Genomic DNA, 11,229 nt, shown 5'->3' on the forward strand with positions numbered 1-11,229 from the left:
GGAAAGAGGGAAAGAAAGAAAGAAAGAAAGAAAGAAAGAAAGAAAGAAAGAAAGAAAGAAAGAAAGAAAGAAAGAAAGCTCAAGGGTATCTAAAGGAGAACTTTGTAAGAATTATGTGCATTTACAAATAACTTCAATCATGGAAGCCTCACTCTGCTGCTGACTACAGACAGAGGCATGTAAACTCCACAGACACAATGCTTTATTAACTTCCAAGCATTCCATGTTGCTGGTATCACACCTGCACTCCTATCTGCACACGGGATAAGCTGGATGAGCCACAGCGGGTTACACACAAAGCCAGCTTGGGTCTGGCAGAGTGTAACGTGCCACAGTTGTCTGGCTTCCTGGGCTAAGTCATCGTCAGAGCCCATGTATCTGCTTCAGGACGGCTCAGTGACGGAACTGATGGTGGCTGCAGGCTGCCTCGGCTCCCGTGTCCTTCCATCACTCCCTCAACACAAGAAGAGTTAGAGAAAGCCAGAGACACATCTTCTGGCTGCATGCAGAAGCAGCCCAGCAGGACTTCAGTCTGAGCTCAGACCTGGCCCTCCTGCCCCCGCACTGACGCTCATGGAATGACGTGTGTTATTGCTAAACCAGCATCAAGGTCAGATGCATGACGTGAAAGGAGGGATGTAAAGACCTGCAATCCATACTAAAGCATTTGGGGGGTCTGTTGGGGAGGTGATGGGGGATATGAGCTGATCTCCATTTTATAGTTGCCAAAGAAAACCATTTTCTCCTACAGTTACTTAGACTTTTACTAGAATTGTACAGTCTGTCATCAGGAAAATTTCTGGAAACTAAGGAAGTACCTCTAATTAGCAAATAAGAAATACCAACTCCAGAACAGTCCCATGACTCTACCTTCCTTTTCTTTCCTTTTTAAAACTGCATTTTCAATTTATGCCACCTTCTCCTCTAACACATACTCGTGTGCACTTCCAGTATTTTATGAAAAGTTTTAATGTTTCGCACCTGCCTATCTAAACTGCTGTTACTCTCAATTGTACTAGTACAAGTGGCAAGTGGAAATCTGAAAGTATTCGTATTTATTTTACTTGATTCTTAAGTACAGCTCAAAGACAAGACAAACCCAACTGCAGCACTGTTACACTCCCAGCCTTGCTGCAGGTCTGAGAGAAAACTGATGGATTTCCTTTCCTGTTTTACAGTGGGACACAGGGCAGCTGAGGCTTCTCTTGGAGCTTCTGGTTGATGATATATAAAATCACTTGATGACTTCAGCATTCACTAGCACAAACACTACAGTAATGTTATAGTCGTGAAACATCCTCCTCCCCCCAGTTCCTGTAGGGTTTCAGTCACAATTGTCTACAAATTTTCAGTAGATTCAGTCAGAATTCTGCAGTTACACATAAAAGCTAAAACTTCAATTTTGCTTCCGTCCCCCTCTCATCTGTCCCCTACTGAGAGTTAAGCCAACAGCAGAAAAAAACCAACATTTTAGTGTTTGCTACCATTTGTATAAAAGTTTGAAAGAGTAAAATAGTTTCAAAAATTTAATTAGCATTTGTATGTTTTTCCTTGGCATCTAGCTCACATCTGTTCCTTCCAACATCATTTTGTCTGTTTTCTCAAATGAACCTGCCCGAGAACTTCATACAACAGCAGCGCTGCCCACTGAAGTCTTTTACCCAAAATCTCACTGGAACCTCCAGTATACAAAAGAAGAACCATTCTTTGTAAACATCAGCACAAGTACTTTCTAAAGGAATAAAAGCAAGTATAAAATTGTTTGAACTAAAAATTCTAGTGCTGCTTCAAAGATCAAATTACAGTGAAACAACTCTGTAATCTGGCAGGAGTAAAGCAGCTACATGGAGAGATTTTGTGAGTTTAAGTGGATAATGACCGTTCTGAACAGCACATTTGATCTCCAGCATCACGATGGAATAGCAATTTGGTTTTTTGTCAAGGATACAACTGAAGAAAAGGGAAAACAAGGACAGAAGGGAAAGATTGTTTCCTGCACCATGAATGCTGTTTCCTACAGCTGATGAGATATTTACTAATCTCTTCCACTCACACATATTTGAAATAAAGCAGCCAAGGAAGATTACTGTTTTGCAGCTTTATTGTATTTGCTTTCTTTGGAAGATGCAATTTATTAGCTGATGAAGCTGATGACTTGGCTGTATTGCAAGAATGCAGCAGAATGTCACATTATATTGATGTGGGGAAAGGCACCAGTCACTCTGCTGAACAAACTTCAGACAGCCTACTAGAACAAATGCCCAGGGGGCCCATTTCGCATGTGTAGACTCTTCCATACTCCCTACAGCAAGGGACATACCCAACGCCACAGTTTTTAACTGTGACCAGCAGGCAGCCTGGCAAACAGCACATGTGAGTGGTACTGCTGGTTTGCTGACATAAGATAACATTTAACTGTAGCTTCTGTAGGACAGGATACTCAGCCAACTTTTAGGAAGTTCTCTGGAAGAAGAGGAAGATCTTTGACAAGAGCATTTAGGCAGGTGAGGAAACAGTGACTACCAAAGCTGGGAAAGACCAGGTCTAGAAGTATGAAAGCAGAATAAGACCCATTCATATGATAAAATTATAAACCTGGTACTGTTACATCTGCAGTAGGAGGTTTTATTACCTTCATGATAAATGCACAGATGGAAAAGCCAAGGAACAAAAAGTAGGAGAAATCTGGAGGGGGCAGGGAGTGGGGTTCCTTCCCCATCCCCTTATGCATACAGATGTACTAAAAAGGAAGTTCATGCTGATAAATTACAAAAAACCACAAATTCAAAAATATTTATTTTATTTCTATGAACCCATTGAGTCTCATTCCAAAAGATCAGATCCTAATTTTAGTTCAGCAGCTACCCAGGGTAGATACATGTGTCTCAAGGAGCTAGTCACAAATGAACAAAGGGAGCCGAGTCTAGACTTTATGTTCTTAAAAACTATTTGGCAGTCACCTAATTCTCGAATTTCACAGAAAATAAATGTTTAAGGGACTCTTGAGATCATCAGGCACAAAACTGGAATCAACTGCAATGCACTATTCCTACACTCTACATCTCTTCAAGACAGAATTTCCACTGCTTCCCTAAAAACAGTTGAGTGTTACAGTAAGCTCATTTTCTGGTTATAGTTCTTTTTCTTTAGCTTTCCTTGCTGTGATTTAAGGTCATCACATCCACTGCCTTTGTGTTTAGCAAAGCCTACAGGACAAGCACAACTTTTTCCTTATTTCCTGTAACTATGAACATGGCTTCTGCAAAACTGCTGGGTTCTTGTTTCTCTCTTTTTTTGAGATAAAACAGCCCCAGTTCCCTCACGCTGTTTTCAAAAGTAGTGATCTTTGTGTCAATCTCCTCAGGCCATCATTCTTGATACAAGGTAATGGGAGCTGAGCCCAGTACTCCAGGAAAGGCTTTCCAGCTACAGAAGTGCAATTACCTCCTCTCTTACAGAAGGGCTTTCTTATTTATCTACGACAATGCTGTCTTTTGCAGTGTGTCATCGCTGATTTATGCTTTTATCATCTACTTGAAGCTGCTTTTCTGTTTCACATCATTTCCTTGCCTGTCACTCCTCACACTGTGTTTGTGAAGAGGATTACTATTTTATTTTCCTTTTCTTTTTTTTTGTTTGTATTTGTCCCTGCTGGATTGCATTTGATTTTTCTGAACATTTCTCCAATTTAACAACCTTTTAATTCTAATCCTGTCTTTCAGTGTAACTAGAGACTTTCCTAGTTTGATATCATCAGGGATTTTCATAAATATGTTTTACTTCCCAGACAAGAAAAATTAATCATCTCCCTTGTCCTCCAGTGAGCCCCTGACAGTTATTTTGAGTGTGCAGCCTTTTTGACAAACCAATACTTAGAAACTTTCTCATTTTCTCATGCATCTATGCCATTTACTGGTTAAAATGTTTATTTAGGAAATTTAAGAGTCACATTGGTACCATCCCAGGTTCCATATTCCTCTTTAAAAAAATGGCAATGTGCTTGCCTTTTAAATATTTTCTATCTTCTATGCATTCTCAAACAAGTATTCTACTAGACTTTTTTTACATTAGTTGCTGCTCCACATGACACTTAGTTGAATGTTCCTACAACTAGCTGAAACACTGTAATTTATCTGTACTACTCCTTTGCTTAATGGTCTTTTCACCAACCATTCAAACAATGACAAAAAAATCACACTAAACAGCTTTCCAAGCTTGTTAGTTCTGTCTCTCAGAAATGTCCTTCAGTCATTTTTTTCTGTTTCTGATTTACTTTTAGGACTTTCAGGTGTACCAAATCTTTATTTTTTTTGCTTACTTTATACCTTGTTTTTTTCCTCATGAATTTTTATACTGTCATTGTGAAACTCCATCTTTTTAAGATTCCTCTCATACAAGGTCCTTTCATCCTTCAAAATCTCAGCAAATTAATGTCGTCCTAATTAGAAAGTTGGAGCTCCGAGTCTTTGTAGGTGTTTTCATCATCTGCCATGATCAACCCATATCCAGAACCATCTGGACCAATGCCTTCTCAGACAGCCCCGAAGTTACTCCCTCTTTTACAGGTAAGTCCTTTGCTTTGTACGTGGATGACTCTACATGCTCTTGAATGTTTTTCCCACTTGATTCTCCTGATTTTAAAGCAGACTCTTGAATTTTGTCACCTTCTTATCACTATCCAGGTTTATGGCAGGTTATCTCCTACACTACTGATCTCAGAACCAATGTATGTAAGTTATGCCTCTCCCCTTCCACTCTTGACAGCTCTTCCTAAAGGAGATAAAAACTTACATTTCATTACTCCAGTCAAGCAAAGTACCTCACCAAATCTAATAGGCCAGTTAAGACATGGTTCATAAACCCTTACGGTTTTTGCTGGCGAGATTTCCTCATCCACAAATGCATTGTCCTAGGCATGTTCAGACCTCAAAAGTTTCGTACCGATCCCAAAAAACCCCCAAGTCCCTTTATCTATGTCAAGCACCCAACAGTATAAGCATTCTCAGGGCACACCTACTAGATCAGAGCCCATACAGAATTTGTTGGTTGGAGATTGAGAACTGTTCTGTTCAGAGGCCATTAACTGGGCCAGAGTGTGTACTTACCCACGGCTCCACAGCTAAATGGTAAGAGCATTTACTTGGAAGAAAAAGTACTGTACTTCACTGGGTATTTTTTGTGGGGTTTGCTGTTGTTGTTTGGGGGGGGGAGGTGTGTTTAGCTTTTGTTTTGTTTTAATCTTAAGGCTAGGTATATAACTATAATTCACTCTTGAAGAACTTCTGCAGCAAATTCCTTCTGCAAAATATACTACAAGTCTAAAAGAAGTGCTCTAATATAGAAGGTAAGAGGGAGGAAACTAAACCAGATTCTCCTACAGTTTTATAAATAGGAGGAATTAAAAGATGTGTGTTTGCACAGCACATATATAATTCAAGTCTATGTGATGCAGAACAGAATGTTTTACTATTACTGTCTGATCTACCTTAGTATTTTCACAGCCATTATTTATGCAAAAATATTGGAGGTACCTCAGAACACAATTAAAACTTCGTTAGGTAACAGTGAGTTAAACAATAACTTTAATTTTGATTGCAAGCCAGTAAAAGGAAGCACAGAAGTTTCATTTTTAAAAATCCTTTAGAAATACTGATCTATACCAATCAGTCAATTCCATTGCCTCTGCTCAAGTAAATTTTTCCCATGCACGTATGTCGGGGGTGTCCAGGAAGAACGCTTCTCTTAAACTGTTCTAATTCTAGGTATTTTATATTAATTTTGTTTAATGCTCATGAAAATAAATATCACTCCTAAAAAGTTTTCACAGAGAAGACATACTTGCATGACATTTGCACCCTTCCTGCACACAATATAGTCATTATTTTGCAATAATGCAATTCTGCAATTTACTTCATAACCAACATATTAAAAATTGTTTTAATGCTTTAAAAACCTCTTATTTTACAGACTTAACTACAATAATAGATTTAGATAAATGTTCTGAAGCCAAAAAGCTTATTATCTTCAAACACACACTAATGGCTCTTAGAAAAGCCCAGAGTGTGCACACATACTCTTCAGACATGCTAGATACAGGAGGACTAGTTAACCCAGACTTTCTGAGTTTAGGTTGTAATCAGGCTCCTCAAGCTCCCTAGGAAGAGCTTAATTGCAAACCAAATTAGTCTAGACTGCTGAGAAGGTTGTTGGCCCTTAGTACTTTTTAGTGGCTTATAATTGTGAAGCTATGAAAATGCCTGCAAAATCATATGACCTGAGCAAAGGCAGCAGTTGGCTTTCCTCTTGCACTAAGGAATTTAAAGAAAATAAAATACCAGAGCTTTTTGAGCACTACTCAGTACCAAAGGTTTTTTTCAAGCTTCACAACTACCATAAACTATGGAACCACTATAAACTTATCTTACACCAGACACGTAACTACTTTCTTGAACGGATAAGTAGTTGAAGTGAAGATGAGAATAAACATCCTCGTGGAGAATTAAGCATCCAGAAAGGAGATCTGAAAAGGACTGGAAGAAACTTTAGACTCTTGCTGTCACAAATAACTGTATTACACCATTGGTTCACTCACTATGTCCTACTGCATGACGAAGTTAGATTCTGCTTACTCCTCATAACAGGTAATTCCAGAACCTGTTCTGACTTAGTCTAAGTTTATAAAATTTTTTGGTGATTCTTTCTGCAGGGCCTGTCACAAACTCAGAAACTTCCCAGAATCCAGAAAAGATTTTGAGCTGCTTCATTGCTGCTAACTTAACAGAGCTGCAAGAACCAAGATGTCCAGAAAGGGCCTGGAAAAGTCACAAATTTGATTCTCTTGTGCAAGCAGCAGACATCAACTTACTGACACTGGGAAAAGAAGCTGCAATAGCAATTAATTTAAAGGAGGACAAGCAAAGAAACAAATGGGGAAGAAGGAAAATAAGGAACTCTGATTCTGTTCAACAAAAAGGTTAGGTTTAGTTTTAGCAAGAAAAAAGTTAGCTTTCCCATACATGAATTAGTGCTTCAAACTTGTAATTGAGGAGTACACAATTGCACAACACAAGCTGGGTGCAACTCCTCAGCTGCAAATGAAAAAAATTCCCTCCTAATGTAGATACTACAACTGCTGAGTATGTGGAAGAGGAGGCTGAAGAGGAAAAGAAAATGTAAGGTGCAACTTATAACTATCCAGGCAACATCTCTGGGCTGGCTGTAAAATAACTGAGTTATTTTAGAACAGAATACAACAGACTGTTTCAGTTGGAAGAGAATCATCTAGTCCAACTGCCTGACCACTTCAGGGCTGAGCAAAAGCTAAAGCACATTATTAAGGGCATTGTCCAAACGCCTCTTAAACACTGACAGGTTTGGGGCATCAACCACCTCTCTAGGAAGCCTGTTGCAGTGTTTGACCACCCTCTCAGTAAAGAAATGCTCCCTAATGTCCAGTCTAAACCTTCCCTGGCACAGGTGTGAACCATTCCTGCACGTGCTGTCACTGGATCTCAGGGACAAGAGCTCAGCACCCTCTCCTCAGAAAGCCTCAGCTGTAGAGAGCAACAAGGTCACCCCTCAGCCTCCTTTTCTCCAAATTAGACAAGCCTGAAGTCCTTAGCTGCTCCTCACATGACATTCCTTCCGGGCCTTTCACCAGCTTTCATTGACCTTCATTTTGCTGGTCAAATATTTCTTCTCAAGAGCAGAGGGAGATAACAGCAAGAAGAACTTGGCTATGTCTGGCTGGAAACTACTTTACGTATGGCTACAGTAACCTCAGAGAAAACTGAGTTTAACCCGTAGTTATAGTTAGGCCTCCTTACAGTACTATGGTAGTTGATATTTTGTATTCATGTTTTATTTCTTTTTGTGTGTACACTGATGAGAGAACATTTTAATTTCCAGACAATTAAGCCTTTCTACACATCTTTCTTTCCTGAAGTTTACATCCAGCAATTCAACTCCAAATTCTTCTACTTGGAAGTAATTATAATTCATATTGCAAAGGCTGACTTCAGATCTTGCTCTTCAAAATTTTAAAACAGGTTTGAATCAAAATCAGTAATATCTCATTACGCAAACTTTATGCACATTTTAACATATTATATGCAAATCAGATAACCTAAAAACCTAAGGTAAACAGATTTTGAAGTCACATATTTTAAAGTATAAACATGCATATATTTCTAAAAGTACGCAAGATGACACCATAATGCCTGAAGATGGTTAATTTTTCACAGAATCACAGGATGATTAGGTTCAAAGGGAACTCTGGAGGTCAACATGTCAAACTCCCCCTGCTCAAGCTGGGCCAGCTAGAGCAGGCTGCCCAGGATGACATCCAGATGTCTTCTGAGTATCTCCAAGGATGGAGACTCTACAACCTTCCTGGACAACCTGTGCCATCACTAGGTCAGGTCACCCTTAGAGCAAAAAGGTTTTTCCTTATGTTCAGATGGAACCTCCAGTGTTTCTACAAAACTGTATTTTTCTAGGGAACTATACAAACATTTAAATTGAACTGTCACATGACAAACTGCTGGCTATCAGCTGCCAGCTGCAAATTCCATAATTTTATATAGCCACATACCTCTTCCAGCTCTCCCGAAGAAACAGGATTATCCTCGTATGTGGGGAAATGGCACCCTGCTTTACAACTGCAAAACCTGCTAGTCTCCTCGCGTGGCTCCACTATCCTGCAGTTTACTTTGGAGCTCTCCATCGCCCTCCCATCTAGAGATTCTTTCATACTGCATTCTAAACAGGGATCTTGGTTTCCCACTGGCAAAATCCCAGCCGACTCTTCTTGGGAATCCAATGATGTTTGTGCACTCTTCTCCATTCCAGACTTTTTTAATCTGGGAAGGAATTTTCCAGATTCAAGCTCTGATTTTCCATAATAATGCCCTTCTTTTTCTGCATCTTCTTCCAGAGGTTTGAGATCTGCTTGTGGATCCTCAAATACATCTACTTGAGAAGGGACAGCAATACCTCCCTCATCTTTTTCTGACTCAAATTCTGACTCACTTCCACCACCTGGAGAAAGTTCAGATGCAGAAATCGGGCGAAAGTGAGTCCTTGGAGAAATCCGAATAGCCCTGTACTGCGTTCGATCAACACCACATATCCTGGGGTGTAAAACCTCACTGTCCGAATCAGAGCACAGAATTGACTTAGGTTTAAAACTAGGGCTGAAAGATGCAATTCCTTCTGGCTCAAACGAACACTCTACGTGAAGAACTTGTGAAAATGGATTGTTCAGGTCAAAGGAAGAGAATGAGTATTCAAGCCCTGGTTCTTCAACTTGAAAGTTACCACAAGCTCCCAGTAAGTCTTCATGGAAGATAAAAGAAAACCCCTTATTTAATCCATTATCTCCGCTCTTTGATTGCTCATTCTGTTCAAATGATACAAATGGCCTCCATAATTGCCTATGGCCAGGGGCAAAGCTATTACCTGGAGTCATGAAAACATCTGTACCAGCTATTGTCACTACATCAGAAGCTGCACATTGCAATAAGCTCCCTTTTGAGTGACTAGGTGGCACCACTGCCCATTCTCCATCACTGTTAAATGTTTTGAGCTCCCCATACACACCACCAAGTATAAATGAGTTTTCTTTATCCTGGTTAACATCCCAAGGTTTTGATGGTGTTGTATAGTCACCACCATCAACTTTTGATAAATCATTTGAGACAAAGGCCCTCTTCTCTAAATTCTCCTTTTGACCTTCCCAGAGATGATACTCTGATCTCTGCACTGCTTTATTAGGCTCCTGGAGGGTTTCAACTTTTGCTTCTGTATCCAAACAGCAGCAATAGTTATTTACATCAGTTGAAAACAATTCATCTTCTATTCCTTCTATTTCTACCATCGCCGCAGAATTTCTGTCTGTCATATTTGTCCAAATATCTTTAATAACCCCTGAGCTGTAGCCATCTCCATGTGGACTGCTGTCACTACACCCTTGTGTAGTTTCATAGTCTTTACTTTCTGCTTTTTGTTCTAGCTGAATACCACAGACAGATTCTAGCTTAGATTTTTTTTTGAAAATCAAAGTGGGCATTTCTCCTAAAGTTCTAGCTTGTTGCTGGCAGGTTTCTTCTGGCAAAAAATCTAGAATTTCTTCATCTACATAACTCGAAGACACTCTAGGAACTACATAATTAATATCTTCTGCATTAAATTGTGTGGATTCTTCATATGGAATATTTAAAGTTTCATTATCTGAACGTGTTTCTTCTGAGTGTGACCATGGACTACAGGTTCTTGTTGAAAGATTGGAACAGTGTTCATTTTCATCAAAGGCACTATTTTTGGTCCATATTAGCAATCTAGACTGTGTTTTCCCAAGAATATTAGCAGTGCTACTAGAATCTGCATTTTCACTTCCCAAGTTGAGTGTTTCAAAAGAAAATGGTAAAACAGAGTTACTGCATTGCACTTCAAACACTGAAAAACAAGAGTTTATACCAGACCCTTCATTAATATCTGAAAAGAGCTCTTGATTGCCAGCAAGCATGTGTGAATTAAGCATTGTGCTGTCTAAGATGGGGGAGAATCTGATCGGAGAATCTCCTCCAAAACTTTCCCCATCTGCATCACCAGAACTAGAAGATGAACAGCACTCCCAAAATTGAGCTAAATTACTAAGGTCTTGCAAGAACCACCCTTCAGCACCAACAGAGCTGGTCGAATCTGTCCATATTGCACTTTCCCCTTGCAACTCCATTCCATCTAACACTATGCAACATTCTGCCTCAAAATCAGTTTTTTCTTTACTCTTTTGTCGAATCATATTTAAAATCCGACTCTCCCCTTGCATCGTATCTGAGGCACCAGGATCCAACATGGATTGATCAATATCCACTTCATAGAAGTGTGTTAGTTCTGACAGATGAACATCATCTAAATATTTGTCGTCCTCTGGTTGAGAACATATTGAGGTCCCAGCGAGGTCAATATCCTCATTTAGAACTGCAGGCATTTCTACAAAGTGACCATCGATGAAAGTACCTGCTGCGAGGTATGTTTTATGAATATTATTGTTGCTAATACAAAGACCATGCACTGATTCAGACAATTCTTCTACAGCCTCTGATGTTACGCCACATATATCTTCTCTGTTGCGGTACGTAGTCTCCAGCTTGCTTTTTCTGCTAAGAGGAACAAAATACTCTGTAATGGGCTCAGTATACCACAAGGGTTCTTCTTTATACTCTTTTT

General features: G+C 39.6%; 1 protein-coding gene across 1 annotated transcript in view; it reads right to left on the bottom strand.

The window, feature by feature from the left end:
• Positions 1–11,229, bottom strand: part of KIAA0232 (KIAA0232 ortholog) — a 49,057-nt gene that overhangs the window by 5,684 nt on the left and 32,144 nt on the right. Inside the window, 2 exon segments of the mRNA XM_029086337.1 lie at positions 8,590–11,225; positions 11,227–11,229. The exon segment at positions 11,227–11,229 is cut by the window's right edge and continues 654 nt beyond it. Coding sequence (XP_028942170.1) covers positions 8,590–11,225; positions 11,227–11,229 — 2,639 coding nt within the window.

The sequence above is a fragment of the Antrostomus carolinensis genome, unplaced genomic scaffold, assembly GCF_000700745.2.
Source record: "Antrostomus carolinensis isolate BGI_N321 unplaced genomic scaffold, ASM70074v2 scaffold8308, whole genome shotgun sequence".
Lineage (NCBI taxonomy): Eukaryota > Metazoa > Chordata > Aves > Caprimulgiformes > Caprimulgidae > Antrostomus > Antrostomus carolinensis.